This window comes from Hyla sarda, chromosome 2, assembly GCF_029499605.1.
Source record: "Hyla sarda isolate aHylSar1 chromosome 2, aHylSar1.hap1, whole genome shotgun sequence".
Taxonomy (NCBI): domain Eukaryota; kingdom Metazoa; phylum Chordata; class Amphibia; order Anura; family Hylidae; genus Hyla; species Hyla sarda.
This window is the reverse complement of record NC_079190.1, coordinates 399,063,783-399,082,008: the sequence shown is the minus strand read 5'-3', so window position 1 is coordinate 399,082,008 and position 18,226 is coordinate 399,063,783. Positions and strand designations below refer to the sequence as shown.

Below are 18,226 nucleotides of genomic sequence, written 5' to 3'. Positions count from 1 at the left end.
TGTCATTACCGCACAGAGCCAACTCGCTCTGTGCGTAATGACGGGCAACACAGGGGCCAGAGCATCGTGACGAAACGGCTCTGCCCCTTGTGATGTCACGGTCTGCCCCCTCAATACAAGTCTATGGGAGGGGGCATGGCGGCTGTCATGCCTCCTCCCATAGACTTGCACTAAGGGGGCGGGCTGTGACATCACGCTGTTCCGGCCCCTGTATCACCCGTCATTATGCACAGAGCGAGTTAGCTCTGTGCAGTGATGACAGCGGTGTGCCACAGCCGAGATCCCGGGGGTCCCCAGAAGCGGGACCCCGGCGATCTGACATCTTATCCTCTATCCTTTGGATAGGGGATAAGATGTCTAGGGGTGGAGTACCCCTTTAAAGGTGGTTTGTGAACTTAGGGATTGTGGGGGGTGGATCAGTCCACCAGGGTTTTTAGCGGTCTCAAGAGGCAAACACAAGCCTCCCATTAGAATGGAGTGGTGGGTCGTGCATGCATACTGCAGCTCCATTCATTCTCTATGAAGCCAAGAAGGCAGCTGTGCACTGTACTCGGCTATATCCGGCAGCTTCCATAGAGAATTAATGGAGCAGCAGTACGCATGCATGACTCCTGTACTCCATTCTACCTGACCCCTGACCACTGACCCCTCCCCGGCAATCAGATATTTATTGCCTAGCTTGTGGATAGAGGATAACTTTGCTAGTTGGGAAAACCCCTTTTAATAGGTCTTCAACCTTTTACATTAAGAGGATTCCCCAATTAGAATTGCTTATCAGCCTCACCGCTTCAAAGACCCCAAGCTCAGAGATCAGCAGAAATCTATGAAGTAACTTGATAGGTTCTATTTCACTTCAATGTTGCCACCAGGAAAATTAAAAGGGACTATATCATCTGAAAATTACATATTGTTTAAAGGGGGTATTCTGGGGTTAACTAACTTTTAACTTTCCTGCCCATTATGAATAATTATGCTAGTTTTGCATTTACTTGCTATACCGCTCTGCAGTGGATCGTCTTCTTTTTCTTCATTATATGGTCCCCCTAGGTCTATCGTTTCCTTTCAGGTCCTCATGACGTGCGTCTCACAATCCTTTGCGGCTCGAGGTGGCAGCTGGTATCAGGGGGCTTGGCCATTTCTTGTATTTCCTCACAAGCCAGCCCCCTGATGACGTTTGCAGTCCATCTGTATATCCTGACATGCCGGCTTTCCGAGATTGCTGAGATCATGGGACGCCGGCATGTCAGGAGGACGTACAGATGGACCGCAAACGTCATCAGGGGGCTGGCTTGTGAGGAAATACAAGAAATAGCCTAGACCCGTTTAAGCATAATACAAAATGCTGACACTTCCTGTTTTATAGAGAAAACCTTTCAGCAGCCTTTTCTATATCATCACACAAAGGATTACAGTTAAAGTTGACACTCCTATATACATAGGATGGTGTCGGGCCATTCACAGTAGGTGATAGTTACAGATTATCTTCACCCCTCCCTACACAGAGCATGCCAAGGAAACATTTCCATAGATGTCAATGAGTTTCCTCTGGTCTCTTGTTTTTTATGTCCATATGGTTGCTCTAAAGCATATCTTTAAATGCTGTTATCAGAGCAGGGCAGAAGGGCGGGTATTGGTGGCTGCCCCCAAAATAATGTGCATAAAAAGAAATAAAATATTTACAATCAGAAAATAGAGGCAGATTTTAAAGAGAATGTGTTTTAGCATCTGGCTCTTTTTCCTAAGGAAAATCTTTGTGGTACATTCCCATAGATGTACTGGGTTATCCATAGAAAAATACACTCTTTGGATCTTTTCTCCACCTTTCTGAATTCAGAATTGTCCTTTTTTTAAATGAACTTTCTAAATAATTAAAAAAAAAAAACAAAAAAAAAAACACAAAAAGTCCAGTTTTCTGTAACTTTAGATGTAGTATTTGAAGCCAGAGAAATAGAAAATGTGCTGTAAGAGATACTACATACCCCAAAACAAAGACTTTGCAGTGAGGTAGCGACTTTGTATATAGCGTAGCCATAGCATATTCTTATACCCTTCTGGCCTACACACACTACAGAATATCCGCCTGGACCATCCACTGCAGCAACCTCCTATTGCTTTTAATCGGATTCTGCTGCACTGTACACATTACAACATTTCCAGGGCGAAAAATTCCAATTCCAGACTCCACCAAAAGAATGAACAACATCAATGTTCTTTTGGCAGAATTTTGCCCAGAACTGCATCAATGAGCCTGGCGCATGTCTATGCAGTCGTCATAGCACCTGGTTCATTCCAGCGGCGCCTGCTGCACACAGAATTTCATAGTGTGCATAGGCCCTTAGATTTTCCCCAATGTCTACAACATTGTATCAATATCTATAGGGAAAGTCAAACAGTATTAGTGTATGCAGTATTCCATATAGGCACACCCATTATTTCTATGTATATTTTGGTAGGAAGGGGGGGTTTATCCAGAAATAGAACTTCGTCATCTCACGTAATGTTTACGTTTCAGATACTTATTCCATTCTGTTACTGTCAGCACATTCAGGAAAAGGATTTAGTATCGCTTTATGACAAGACTCAGCAATTTTTCAACATTTCTCACATAGTAACAGGTGCAGATTAGCACTTTGTATCCACTCAATTGCTGTAATGGTAAATGATGCAATGCACAGATTTTCTAATGTTAGGTTCACTTCATTTAACTAATGAAGGGAATTTAAGAGTTCAGGAAGTATCATTTATGGGCCATTTAATGCATGTGTTATTTTTAGGCTATTTTCATATGCTGAGTCTAAATATCATGCGTAACAATTATCCTATGTTTTCAGGATGCTTTCAATAGTCGCAGCAATTTCCAGCATTGCAATGCTTTTTATGGTGATCACAACTGCATGCCTGTATGTGGATCACACCTGCAGCTGTGTCCATCCTAATCTTCCTGGTTCATGAATGTATTGTTAGAGGTACAGGGAATATTGACGCTTACATAGACAGCCTTGTGATAGGAAGGCTGTACCTTCTGCATAACGGAGTAGATTTGTATACAATTCAAGGTAGTTGAAAAGTTGAGTAAACATACTCAACTATTATAGTTGCCCATCACACCTATGGTAAAAATAATTGTGAAAACAGTATCTAAAATTATAATATCTTGTTAAATTCTCATTGCTTATTTAGCACCAACATCTTCCGCTGTACGGCACAGAGTTTGTCATCACTGGTATTAATATAACAATTTTGATTTATCAGACACCCAAGTGCTAGGAGCAATGTCCTAAAAAAACAGCTAACATTGTGTTTTTGAAATGTGGGAGGATATGTAGAGATAAAAAACAGAAAAAAAGCAGGCGCTCTCTAAGTGCAGTTATTCCCAGTAGAGATTGTAGTGATAAATAGAGGAGCTTTTACTCGTGTAGAGCAAAAAATGGTGAGGGGGCACACTCAACTCTTACTGTTGCGCTACAGGCACAACACTGTACAGCGCGTATGTGAGTGTATTCACTCAAATAAAATCCTTATGGCAGCTTTGCGTCCTTTCCCGGTCATCTGTGATGTCGGTGAAGAAATAGAATGTATGCAGTGAAGGTCAGATTATTCCACTAACTTGTTAGGATCGCGATCTGGCGCCTGGGAGGAGCTGTCCTATCATAGATGCACGGAGGGCAGCAGATGTAAATCCAAAAAGGTTTATTGATAGAATTACCATAAAAGCATGAGCAATAGACAAGCGTTTTGTGAGGGGAGCCCTCGCTTCGTCAGGTCTAGGGCGCTATACTGTTGTATGGCCTTAAGTATTTTGAAAAAGCACGGGAGTGTTCACAGGAGAGTGACAAAACATATACATTTTGTCACGGTCTGCGCTCCGGCCAGACACCTTGGCCGTGAGCGCTCCCTTCCTGCATCTACCAGCGGGGCTGGGATTCACATCACGGGACGCGCCCGCATGCGAATCCCAGCACGTCACTCACCTCTGCCCTCCTCCGTCCCTTCTGTCTTCTTGCAGCATGGGCCCACATGCCCCCGTCTCCTAGGCAGCGCTCTAAAATGTACCAGTACGCCCTTAATTAAGTACATGCACCTGTACTGTCGGTTACAAATATCTGCACCTCCCATTACTTCCTGCTTGATCTTTGTTGCCCTAGTGCCTAGGGAAAGTGTTTTCTGTGTTGCCTTGCCATGTTCCAGACCCTTGTATACCGTGACCTGACCTTGCTCCTAGCCGCCTGCCTGTTGACCTTCTGCTACGTTCCCGACTACACACCTGTGCCGCCAGCCCTGACTTTCTGCTATCCAGACCACATCTTGCCTCAGCCCTCCTGTACCGCATATTACCTCAGCCGCCTGTGTGGTCGAGTCGTGCCAGGGATAGCGTGCCTCAGCTGCCTGCCGCAACAAGAGCATCCTGCTTTGCGGTGGGCTCTGGTGAAAACTAGCGGCACCTTAGACTCTGCTCCTTGGCACGGCCCGCGTCATCTGCCTTACGGGTCTAGCAGATCTACTTTCTCCGTGTGAGTCCTGCCTAGAGACGTGAGTCTTACACATTTACATTTTGTAATTAGAATAATAGCAAGCCAACTTCAGGAAGTGAAAGTTCTGAGTGAAATGACCATTACAATAAGTAACGATAATAATATTATTAAACAGTATATTTTGTATATTCAGTAGGATCAAATAGCGCTCGGCATTAATGCCGACCAAGTCTTCCAGTGCAGCTGTAGTTACATGCGCTGTGCCGACAGGAAGAGAACTTGTCAATCCAGATACTGCCCTGGCTGCGGACCGCATGGGGGACAACTCGGGACAACTTGGGAGGGCCGGACAGCATCAGGCTGCTGCATAACAGTGAATACTATATTATATTGTATAATATTGGCAATAAAAATCACAATGTATATTAATTTCTATTATAGTGTAGGCCAGAGTGCTGGTTCGGCATGGAGCGCTCCTGGTATATAGTTCAAGTATTGAGAAACACCATGATATGTATATTATAAGCTGGAGCGCTGGTGCGGCACAAAGCACTCTTAGCTGCTAGTTTCTATGGCGTTAGGAATATACGTTTAGGTATTAGGTATACGTATATTACGTATACGTATTACGTATATTAGGTATACGTTATTAAGAGTATATATTCAAGTATGTCCAGTACGGTATGCATTAAATATTTCAGGTATGCATTTGAAGTATACATTCAAGTATGCATTCAACTACATCGGTTATATGTTAATATGATCTGGTGTGTTTGCTTTGGTATATTGAGAGTGTGACTGTATTATTATTAAGCGATAATGGAGATATCGCCATATGTTTATTATGGACTAGATCACTAGTTCAACAGAGTGCTCATACTTAGACATCTGTACAAGAATGCAAAATAAATATATATAAATATATATATATATATATATATATATATATATATATATAGTATATAGGTGTGTGAACTATGTAATGGAATTAAGTTAGATGTGTCTTTCAAACCTATTAGTATGAAGGAGTATGTATACCCTCATTTGTGCACACAGTATATATAGTTAAAAGTACATGTAATATGATGTATTGCAATGGTATATTAAAATAGTATATGAGGATAGATATTCTGTGGCCAATATTTTTAGTAATAATAAAATAATGTTAATGAGAAGTTAAAATACAGTGAGATAAAATTTACTAAATAGTAAAATTGTGGATATATATTATAATATAATAATAATAATAATAATGATAATGATGTTAGTAACATGTTATTATACAATAGGATAAAATGTAATAAATAATAACTTTGTGGATATATAGGATGTTACATGATAATAGTTTAGGAGCATATAGGGTGGAAGAAGATCAGATAGTAAAATATGAACAGAAATTGTTATTACTTAATAAGCTCTGTGACTTCATTAAGACCTCCTGGCATCAAAGTGCCCAACCTAAAAATCCAGTACATCTCTCTTTTTATTAATTCTTCATATCTATTGGGGACGTTTTCTCCATTTTGATCAATCGGGTAAATTGTGACAGTGTTGGCTATTCCCGTATGCTTTTCACTGTGTAGGAGAAAGCCATTTTTGATGTTTCTTCTTTGTCAAAAAAGGCTTTCTCCTGCACAGTGTATCCCGACACTGTGCAGAAAAGCATACGGGAATAGCCAACACTGTCACAATTTACACGATTGATCAAAATGGAGAAAACGTCCCCAATAGATATGAAGAATTAATAAAAAGAGAGATGTACTGGATTTTTAGGTTGGGCACTTTGATGCCAGGAGGTCTTAATGAAGCCACAGAGCTTATTAAATAATAATTTCCGTACATATTTTACTATCTGATCTTCTTCCACCCTATATGCTCCTATATTATTATCATATACCATCCTATATATCCACAATGTTACTATTTATTACATTTTATCCCATTGTATTATAATATCTTTTTTTATCCCATTGTATTATGACATTTTACTAACATCATTACCATTATTATTATTATATTCTAATATATATCCACAATTTTACTATTTAGTACATTTTATCTCACTGTATTTTAACATCTCATTAACATTATTTTATTATTACAAAAAATATCGGCCACAGAATATCTATCCTCATATGCTATTTTAATATACCATTACAATATATCATATTACATGTACTTTTAATTATATACTGTGCACACAAATGTGGGTATACATACTCCTTCATACTAATAGGCTTGAAAGACATACCTAACTTAATTCCATAACATTGGTCACATAATATATATATATATATTTATATATATATATATATATATATATATATATTTTTTTTTTTTTCTCGTACAGATGTCTTCTCGTACAGATGTCTAAGTATGAGCACTCTGTTGAACTAGCGCTCTAGTCCATAATAAACATATGGCGATATCTCCATTATCGCCTTAATAATAATACAGTCACACTCTCAATATACAGTAGCAAAAACACCAGATCATATTAACATATAACCGATGTAGTTGAATGCATACTTGAATGTATACTTCTAATGCATACCTGAAATATATAATGCATACTTGACATAACTGAATGTATACTCTTAATAACCGATGTACCTAAACGTATATTCCTAACGCCATAGAAACTAGCAGCTATGAGTGTTTTGTGCCGCACCAGGTGTCCAGCTTATAATATACATATCATGATGTTTCTCAATACTTGAACTATATACCAGGAGTGTTCTGTGCCGAACCAGCGCACCAGCCTACACTATAATAGAATATAATATAAATTGGGATTCTTATTGCCAATACAATACAATATAATATAGTATTCACTGTTATGCAGCAGCCTGATGCTGTCCGGCCCTCCCGAGTTGTCCCGAGCTGTCCCCCATGCGGTCCGCAGCCAGTGCAGCATCTGGATCGACAAGTTCTCTTCCTGTCGGCACAGCGCATGTAACTACAGCTGCACTGGAAGACTCGGTCAGCATTAATGCCGAGCGCTATTTGATCCTACTGAATATACTGTTTAAAAATATTATTATCGTTACTTATGATTGTAATGGTCATTTCACTCAGAATGTTCACTTCCTGATGTCGGCTTGCTATTATTCTAATTACAAAATGTACATTTTTGAATGACAACTCTGTATGTTTCCAGCCTGAATGTGACGTCACTCTCCTGTGAACACTCCAGTGCTTTTTCAAAATACTTAAGGCCCTACAGCAGTACGGCGCCCTAGACCTGACGAAGCGAGGGCTCCCCTCGCGAAACGCGTTGTCTATTGCCCATGCTTTTATTGTAATGCTATGAAACCTTTTTGGATTTACATCTGCTGCCCTTCCTGCATCTATGATAGGACAGCTCCTCCCAGGCGCCAAATTTCGACCCTAACAAGTGAGTGGAATACTCTGAACTTCACTCCATATATTCTATTTGAAATTTGGGAGATAGAGTACTGGAAAAAAAAAACATAAAAACTACATTATATGCATTTGTTGCCCTTGGTGATATTAAAAGCCAAGATCCTGGTGGTGCATGGCAGCAAGGCTTACTGCCCCAATATAAAATCTCATCACTGGTGGACTAATAATTATTATGTAATTACTTTAATTTATCTGAAAAACTTCCGTGTACAAAATTTGCAATTGATTCTGCCATATGGAGTAAGATAGTAATTATAACGTAACACCAGAGACTTACAAGGGTCGTGTAAGTGTTTTGCGCAGGTATTGTTAAGAGAAAGTTTAAAGTTTGAAAATGTGCAATTAAGATGTTTTTCCTCAGTTTGCCGGAAAAGAATGGAAGGAGAGCCCCGATTTAAAGCAAGATAAAATATTTTAAAGAGCAGTATTATTACCACACCACTAATTTTGTCCTTTTCCCTTTTGTGTTTTGTCAGAAAATGAAGAAGTCAAGGAGACGACGCTGCGAGAACTTAAAATGCTTCGCACTTTGAAGCAGGAAAATATAGTTGAGCTGAAAGAAGCGTTTAGAAGAAGAGGGAAATTATACCTAGTCTTTGAATATGTTGAAAAGGTAAGTGGAGAGAAATGTCATCCAGAAATCCTGTTCAAGCACCTGTGCCCAGAATCTGGCTGTCTGTGAATTAATGCCACTGGCAAGCCTAAAACACTGTTTCTGCCATTGCTCCTAATGTGTTTGCAGCTCATGCGTTGTCTTTCGTTAGAATAATCATTCTTAAAGGGGTATTCCACCCTTAGACATCTTATCCTTCCGCGCAGCACCTGGCATTCTGTGCTGGGTGCTTCTCCAGTCTTGGAACGCTGGGTTTCCAAAATGGAGAGGTGATGTAACGTCACGCCCCCTCCCATAGACATAAATGAAGGGGGCATGACATCACGTCTCTGTCTCGGAAACCCAGCGTTTCCGAGACTGGAGCAGCACCCAGCACAGAATGCTGGGTGCTGCATGGAGATTGCGGGTGCTCCCAGTGGCGGGACCCCCGCGATCAGACATCTTATCCCCTATCCTTTCGAAAGGGGATAAAATGTCTAAGGGCGGAATACCCCTTTAATGTAAGTAGGAAGTTACATAGTTAGATTGGTTGAAAAAAGACATATGTCCATCATGTTCGGTCAAGGAGGGTGGGAGATGGATGTAGAAAGAAGGGTATGGGTGTATAAAGGGGAGGGGATTTTGCTCTAAGAATGTGCAGTATCTAATGTTTCGAAAGCCTCTACTGTTTTTGCTGTGACCAGTTCCTGACTGTTCAATAAATTCACCGTTTTTATGTTAAAGAAGATTTGTTGCCCATAGAGACTGAACCTTTGTTTCTCTACTAATCCTTTCAATATCTCCATTTGTATACCAGAGGTCAGTTTTGTAAGATAAGTCATTACAGAGAACTCCCCTCCCCTTCCTTTGAAGTAATTGTAGGGGGACTGCTACTGGATGAACAGATTTCTCTCCTTCCTCAGTAATGATTACAGATGGTAAAATGTCACTATTCAGTGCAACTGTGAATAAGACTGAAGTCATCATGAGATTTCTAGAGTGGGAGAAAAGGGGGAGTCTAGCTTAGTAATGTCTGTGAAGATGTTTAGTAGGCTGGGGCCACATGGCAAAGTTACCCTTGGATCAATACAATCATGTCAGTGCCATCTCTCTCTTACTAATTCAGCTAGGCAGCATATATACTTGGCACAAATGTAGCACAGTTTACCTGCAGTGCTAGCTTGCACGACTTAGTCACTTGAAGGTTGAAACCTTCTTGAGAAAAGAAAAACACCATACTTTTGGCATTATATTTTGTTTTATGGTTTAATGGTTTATTTGATAAGATCTCTTTGATAAGAAGGGATATTAAAAACTTTATATGTTATAGGGGAATTGTATCAATTGACAGATATAGCTCTGCTGTTCCTACACACATCTTAAAGGGGTACTCCGCCCCTAGGCATCTTATCCCGCTGCTGGGGACCTCTATGATCTCTGCTGCGGCACCCCAGACATCCGGTGCCCAGAGCAAACTTTGCTCCGAGCTGGATAACTGGCGATTGGGGACAGAGGCTCGTGACTTCCAGAGGCTCGTGCCATCATGCCCCCTCCCATAGACATGCATTAAGGGGGCGTGGTGGTGACGTCACAAGCTGGGCGTGACTGTGACATCACAAGCCTCCGGCGCTTCACCCGCTGCTCGAAACGAAGCGATCTGATTGGTTTTCTGATTGCGACTTTTCCTCTTGACAGGTGTTGATAAATCTCCCCTTCTGTGCAAGTGGTTTACATGCTTAAAATTTTGTCTCTTACTAATGTGCTTTCTGTATCTAAAAAAGTAGCTCACATGTAGTCAAATGGTCATGTTCCTGGTGTTTCATCTCTTACTAATAAAAATGTTTCCTCTCCCTGTAGTACTAGACATCTATCTCTTACCTCCACTTATCTCTTGCTTTCCCCACCTTCTGCCTTTCCTTGGAAGGATTGTGTTTAACATGCTGGGAAGCAGGCAATGCAGAAACAGTAAGCAAAGAAATGGCAGAGCAGACAAGCAATAATTACAGCACTTCCTTATACCATGTTATAGAGGGGCATGCAGACAGCTGGAAATAAAAGCAACTTGTGTGAGAGGGGAGAGAAATCATAGGGACCATAGTCCTTCTGATCTGTAATTCCACCCCCACCCGTAGATTTTCTGAATTTTATAAGTTTGGAAACCCCCTTTAAGTTATGGAACTCCCCTTCACTAGTCTGTTTTTTTTTTTTCAAGACATATCTATAGGAAGCGCACGGCTACCAGTTACATCCACCCCCTGGTGTCTGTTAGGGCCCAAAAGTATTTAATCCAAAAGAAAGTATGGCGCTTCAAGGGCCGGACTTTATTTTGGATTGGATTCACTGGTGTGCTCTTGCTGTCCAGGCTCCAAGGTGGGGTTCGAAACAAGTTGCAGGTGCGGTGAGCCGAACATTGCTTTTCCAAAAGTATTTAACAGCTGTGCCCGGGAGCTTTGAGTTATAACTTGGTATTATTTATGTTTTTAGGTACGACACATACAGTAGCATGTGTGTTTCTATTGCAATTACTTTATAGATTCCTACTTATATTCTGGGAATGCCTCCCAAGTACTTAAAGATATCTGTTACGCCGAGCGCTCCGGGTCCCCGCTCCTCCCCGGAGCGCTCGCTACACTCTCCTCACTGCAGCGCTCCGGTCAGATCCACTGACCCGGGGCGCTGCGATACTGCCTCCAGCCGGGATGCGATTCGCGATGCGGGTAGCGCCCGCTCGCGATGCGCACCCCGGCTCCCGTACCTGACTCGCTCTCCGTCGGTCCTGTCCCGGCGCGCGCGGCCCCGCTCCTTAGGGCGCGCGCGCGCCGGGTCTTTGCGATTTAAAGGGCCACTGCGCCGCTGATTGGCGCAGTGGTTCCAATTAGTCTGATCACCTGTGCACTTCCCTATATCACCTCACTTCCCCTGCACTTCCTTGCCGGATCTTGTTGCCATCGTGCCAGTGAAAGCGTTTCCTTGTGTGTTCCTAGCCTGTGTTCCAGACCTCCTGCCGTTGCCCCTGACTACGATCCTTGCTGCCTGCCCCGACCTTCTGCTACGTCCGACCTTGCTTCTGCCTACTCCCTTGTACCGCGCCTATCTTCAGCAGTCAGAGAGGTTGAGCCGTTGCTAGTGGATACGACCTGGTCACTACCGCCGCAGCAAGTCCATCCCGCTTTGCGGCGGGCTCTGGTGAAAACCAGTAGTGACTTAGAACCGATCCACTAGCACGGTCCACGCCAATCCCTCTCTGGCACAGAGGATCCACTACCTGCCAGCCGGCATCGTGACAGTAGATCCGGCCATGGATCCCGCTGAAGTTCCTCTGCCAGTTGTCGCTGACCTCACCACGGTGGTCGCCCAGCAGTCACAACAAATAGCGCAACAAGGCCAACAGCTGTCTCAACTGACCGTTATGCTACAGCAGTTACTACCACAGCTTCAGCAATCATCTCCTCCGCCAGCTCCTGCACCTCCTCCGCAGCGAGTGGCCGCTTCTGGTCTACGCCTATCCTTGCCGGATAAATTTGATGGGGACTCTAAGTTTTGCCGTGGCTTTCTTTCCCAATGTTCCCTGCACCTGGAGATGATGTCGGACCAGTTTCCCACTGAAAGGTCTAAGGTGGCTTTCGTAGTCAGCCTTCTGTCTGGAAAAGCCCTGTCTTGGGCCACACCGCTCTGGGACCGCAATGACCCCGTCACTGCCTCTGTACACTCCTTCTTCTCGGAAATCCGAAGTGTCTTTGAGGAACCTGCCCGAGCCTCTTCTGCTGAGACTGCCCTGTTGAACCTGGTCCAGGGTAATTCTTCCGTTGGCGAGTATGCCGTACAATTCCGTACTCTTGCTTCAGAATTATCCTGGAATAATGAGGCCCTCTGCGCGACCTTTAAAAAAGGCCTATCCAGCAACATTAAAGATGTTCTGGCCGCACGAGAAATCCCTGCTAATCTACATGAACTCATTCACCTAGCCACTCGCATTGACATGCGTTTTTCCGAAAGGCGTCAGGAGCTCCGCCAAGATATGGACTCTGTTCGCACGAGGCGTTTCTTCTCCTCGGCTCCTCTCTCCTCTGGTCCCCTGCAATCCGTTCCTGTGCCTCCCGCCGTGGAGGCTATGCAGGTCGACCGGTCTCGCCTGACACCTCAAGAGAGGACACGACGCCGCATGGAGAATCTCTGCCTGTACTGTGCTAGTACCGAACACTTCCTGAGGGATTGTCCTATCCGTCCTCCCCGCCTGGAAAAACGTACCCTGACTCCGCACAAAGGTGAGACAGTCCTTGATGTCTACTCTGCTTCTCCACGTCTTACTGTGCCTGTGCGGATGTCTGCCTCTGCCTTCTCCTTCTCTACTATGGCCTTCTTGGACTCTGGATCTGCAGGAAATTTTATTTTGGCCTCTCTCGTCAACAGGTTCAACATCCCAGTGACCAGTCTCGCCAGACCCCTTTACATCAATTGTGTAAACAATGAAAGATTGGACTGTACCATACGTTTCCGCACGGAGCCCCTTCTAATGTGCATCGGATCTCATCACGAGAGGATTGAACTTTTGGTCCTCCCCAATTGCACTTCTGAAATTCTCCTTGGACTTCCCTGGCTTCAACTTCATTCCCCAACCCTGGATTGGTCCACTGGGGAGATCAAGAGTTGGGGGCCCTCTTGTTCCAAGGACTGTCTAAAACCGGTTCCCAGTAACCCTTGCCGTGACTCTGTGGTTCCTCCAGTAACCGGTCTCCCTAAGGCCTATATGGACTTTGCGGATGTTTTCTGCAAAAAACAAGCTGAGACTCTACCTCCTCACAGGCCTTATGATTGTCCTATCGACCTCCTCCCGGGCACTACTCCACCCCGGGGCAGAATTTATCCTCTGTCCGCCCCAGAGACTCTTGCCATGTCTGAATACGTCCAGGAAAATTTAAAAAAGGGCTTTATCCGTAAATCCTCCTCTCCTGCCGGAGCCGGATTTTTCTTTGTGTCCAAAAAAGATGGCTCCCTACGTCCTTGCATTGACTACCGCGGTCTTAATAAAATCACGGTTAAGAACCGCTACCCCCTACCCCTCATCTCTGAACTCTTTGATCGCCTCCAAGGTGCCCACATCTTTACTAAACTGGACTTAAGAGGTGCTTATAATCTCATCCGCATCAGAGAGGGGGATGAATGGAAAACGGCATTTAACACCAGAGATGGACACTTTGAGTATCTGGTCATGCCCTTTGGCCTGTGCAACGCCCCTGCCGTCTTCCAAGACTTTGTTAATGAAATTTTTCGTGATCTTTTATACTCCTGTGTTGTTGTATATCTGGACGATATCCTGATTTTTTCTGCCAATCTAGAAGAACACCGCCAGCATGTCCGTATGGTTCTTCAAAGACTTCGTGACAATCAACTCTATGCCAAAATTGAGAAATGTCTGTTTGAATGCCAATCTCTTCCTTTTCTAGGATACTTGGTCTCTGGCCAGGGACTACAAATGGATCCAGACAAACTCTCTGCCGTCTTAGATTGGCCACGCCCCTCCGGACTCCGTGCTATCCAAGGCTTTTTGGGGTTCGCCAATTATTACAGGCAATTTATTCCACATTTTTCTACCGTTGTGGCCCCTATCGTGGCTTTAACCAAAAAAAATGCCGATCCCAAGTCTTGGCCTCCTCAAGCGGAAGACGCCTTTAAACGACTCAAGTCTGCCTTTTCTTCGGCTCCCGTGCTCTCCAGACCTGACCCTTCCAAACCCTTCCTATTGGAGGTTGATGCCTCCTCAGTGGGAGCTGGAGCTGTTCTTCTACAAAAAAATTCTTCCGGGCATGCTGTCACTTGTGGGGTTTTTTCTAGGACCTTCTCTCCGGCGGAGAGGAACTACTCCATCGGGGATCGAGAGCTTCTAGCCATCAAATTAGCACTTGAGGAATGGAGGCATCTGCTGGAGGGATCAAGATTTCCAGTTATTATTTACACCGATCACAAGAACCTCTCCTACCTCCAGTCTGCCCAACGGCTGAATCCTCGCCAGGCCCGGTGGTCTCTGTTCTTTGCCCGATTTAATTTTGAAATTCACTTTCGGCCTGCCGATAAGAACATTAGGGCCGATGCTCTCTCTCGTTCCTCGGATGCCTCGGAAGTTGAACTTTCTCCGCAACACATCATTCCTCCTGACTGCCTGATTTCCACTTCTCCAGCCTCCATCAGGCAAACTCCTCCAGGAAAGACCTTTGTTTCTCCACGCCAACGCCTCGGAATCCTCAAATGGGGTCACTCCTCCCATCTCGCAGGTCATGTGGGCATCAAGAAATCTGTGCAACTCATCTCCCGCTTCTATTGGTGGCCGACTCTGGAGACGGATGTTGTGGACTTTGTGCGAGCCTGCACTATCTGTGCCCGGGATAAGACTCCTCGCCAGAAGCCCGCTGGTTTTCTTCATCCCCTGCCTGTCCCCGAACAGCCTTGGTCTCTGATTGGTATGGATTTTATTACTGATTTACCCCCTTCCCGTGGCAACACTGTTATTTGGGTGGTCGTTGATCGATTCTCCAAAATGGCACATTTCATCCCTCTTCCTGGTCTTCCTTCAGCGCCTCAGTTGGCTAAACAATTTTTTGTACACATTTTTCGTCTTCACGGGTTGCCTACGCAGATCGTCTCGGATAGAGGCGTCCAATTCGTGTCTAAATTCTGGAGGGCTCTCTGTAAACAACTCAAGATTAAATTAAATTTTTCTTCTGCATATCATCCCCAATCCAATGGACAAGTAGAAAGAATTAACCAGGTCTTGGGTGATTATTTACGACATTTTGTTTCCTCCCGCCAGGATGACTGGGCAGATCTCCTTCCATGGGCCGAATTCTCGTATAACTTCAGAGTCTCTGAATCTTCCTCCAAATCCCCATTTTTCGTGGTGTACGGCCGTCACCCTCTTCCCCCCCTCCCTACCCCCTTGCCCTCTGGTCTGCCCGCTGTGGATGAAATTTCTCGTGACCTTTCCATCATATGGAGAGAGACCCAAAATTCTCTCTTACAGGCTTCATCACGCATGAAGAAGTTCGCGGATAAGAAAAGAAGAGCTCCTCCCATTTTTTCCCCTGGAGACAAGGTATGGCTCTCCGCTAAATATGTCCGCTTCCGTGTCCCTAGCTACAAGTTGGGACCACGCTATCTTGGTCCTTTCAAAATTTTGTGTCAGATTAATCCTGTCTCTTACAAACTTCTTCTTCCTCCTTCTCTTCGTATTCCTAATGCCTTTCACGTTTCTCTTCTTAAACCACTCATCATCAACCGTTTCTCTCCCAAATCTGTTCCTCCCACTCCTGTTTCCGGCTCCTCGGACATCTTCTCAGTCAAAGAGATTCTAGCATCTAAAAAGGTCAGAGGGAAAACCTTTTTTTTAGTGGATTGGGAGGGTTGTGGTCCAGAAGAGAGATCCTGGGAACCTGAGGACAATATCCTAGACAAAAGTCTGCTCCTCAGGTTCTCAGGCTCTAAGAAGAGGGGGAGACCCAAGGGGGGGGGTACTGTTACGCCGAGCGCTCCGGGTCCCCGCTCCTCCCCGGAGCGCTCGCTACACTCTCCTCACTGCAGCGCTCCGGTCAGATCCACTGACCCGGGGCGCTGCGATACTGCCTCCAGCCGGGATGCGATTCGCGATGCGGGTAGCGCCCGCTCGCGATGCGCACCCCGGCTCCCGTACCTGACTCGCTCTCCGTCGGTCCTGTCCCGGCGCGCGCGGCCCCGCTCCTTAGGGCGCGCGCCGGGTCTTTGCGATTTAAAGGGCCACTGCGCCGCTGATTGGCGCAGTGGTTCCAATTAGTCTGATCACCTGTGCACTTCCCTATATCACCTCACTTCCCCTGCACTTCCTTGCCGGATCTTGTTGCCATCGTGCCAGTGAAAGCGTTTCCTTGTGTGTTCCTAGCCTGTGTTCCAGACCTCCTGCCGTTGCCCCTGACTACGATCCTTGCTGCCTGCCCCGACCTTCTGCTACGTCCGACCTTGCTTCTGCCTACTCCCTTGTACCGCGCCTATCTTCAGCAGTCAGAGAGGTTGAGCCGTTGCTAGTGGATACGACCTGGTCACTACCGCCGCAGCAAGTCCATCCCGCTTTGCGGCGGGCTCTGGTGAAAACCAGTAGTGACTTAGAACCGATCCACTAGCACGGTCCACGCCAATCCCTCTCTGGCACAGAGGATCCACTACCTGCCAGCCGGCATCGTGACAATATCAATATTAAAGTAAATAGAAGTAATCACTGGCCTTTTGTGGACAGTCCTGCAAATTCTACTAATGTAGTAATAAAGTCATAATAAGTATATTTGGGGCCTCACTCCACCATGTGGTTTCCCTAGACTGAGATAATTCATGCAGTGATGTCACAGTAAGGGGATAGAGTACTCGTTACAGTACAAACATCTTACATCGACATCATGTGTTGATTATTATGTTGTTTTTTATTCTCTTTCTGATAATTTCAGTTCTGTTAATGGGGTATTCCAGGAATGTTTTTATTTGACTATGCTACAGGGGCTGTAAAGATAGTTCATAATATATTGTCTGTATCTGTATGTGACGGTTTTCTCACAAATCTTCTGTGACTATCGCCACAATATTTATTTTTAACAGCATACAAAATTACTCATGTCTCGGGATTTCCCAGGTTGCAGTGCGTCAGGACCTGACATCACTAGTCAGGTGATCAGAGGGAGCCTGTCCTGCTTCAATTTTGCAACAGCTGTAGGCCCCCTGGTTAGAAAACACGGTGTTTCAATGGGTGGGGTGGCTGATGTGTGGGAGGAAGGAAAGTGACCTCAAACTTTTAAGCATGGAACTGTGGGATGTGTAGTTTAGAGAACAAAATCCAACAGGAAATACCCAGTTCTGGCAGGTAAGTACTAAAATCACCTTATGGTGGATAACCCCTTTAATTACAAGAATAATGCAAAGGATATGGCCCCTTTCTATCACCATAGTCATCAGTAACTGCACCATATGTCTGAGAGGTGATAGGGCCCACTTAGTTGCTGAGCCCCTTAGCAGCGTAGGTGCCTTCCACCCTGGAAATTATGCATACAGAGGGAATCTTTGCTAAATGCTTTTGCGTTGAATATGTTTTGTTTTCTGACAGTTGCTATGACACCCAGCAGCAGCAACGTGTATTTAATATCTATATTTGGCAAGAAGCTTCATACTTTAATTCTTTTTTTTTATTTATTTTTTATTAATGATGCTTCCACTTGAAAAGTGTTACATATGCACAAAAAATTGGTTAAAAAACAATAATCACCTTCTACAGTTACCAGTATATAAAATATTTTCCGTCGACTTGTTCCAAATCAGCCTGTTAAGTATAACAGAATGAAATTCAGAGGGTAATACCGCAGTATGTTTAACTTCAGGAATATATCACACAATTGTTTTTTTGGGGCTCCAAACATATAATTAAATAGAAAGCGGTGAGACATGAAAGGCTTTAAGTATTTAATTTGCACCTGCCATTCATTTATAGATGCCAGCAGCTGGCACTATGCACATGTAATTGGGTGATAAGGGATAAGAAAAAAATTTGTCCGAAGATTTGTAAGGGTGCATTCACACCACGTTTTTGCAAAACAGTTCCCATATACATTTTAAATTTGAAAACCATATGGAACTGTATTGAAAACCGTATGAATTGACTCTCCATTGAAAACCGTATGCCAAATGAGACATCCGGTTGCATCCGTTTTGCGTCTTGTACAGTTTTGTCCTT

General features: G+C 44.3%; 1 protein-coding gene across 10 annotated transcripts in view; it reads left to right on the top strand.

Moving 5' to 3' along the window:
- The window catches only part of CDKL5 (cyclin dependent kinase like 5), a 358,007-nt gene that overhangs the window by 259,923 nt on the left and 79,858 nt on the right, over nt 1–18,226 (top strand). For all 10 annotated transcript variants that reach the window (XM_056558772.1, XM_056558769.1, XM_056558775.1 and 7 more), the window contains exon 6: nt 8,375–8,511. In XM_056558772.1, coding sequence (XP_056414747.1) covers nt 8,375–8,511 — 137 coding nt within the window. The remainder of the gene's footprint in view (nt 1–8,374; nt 8,512–18,226) is intronic.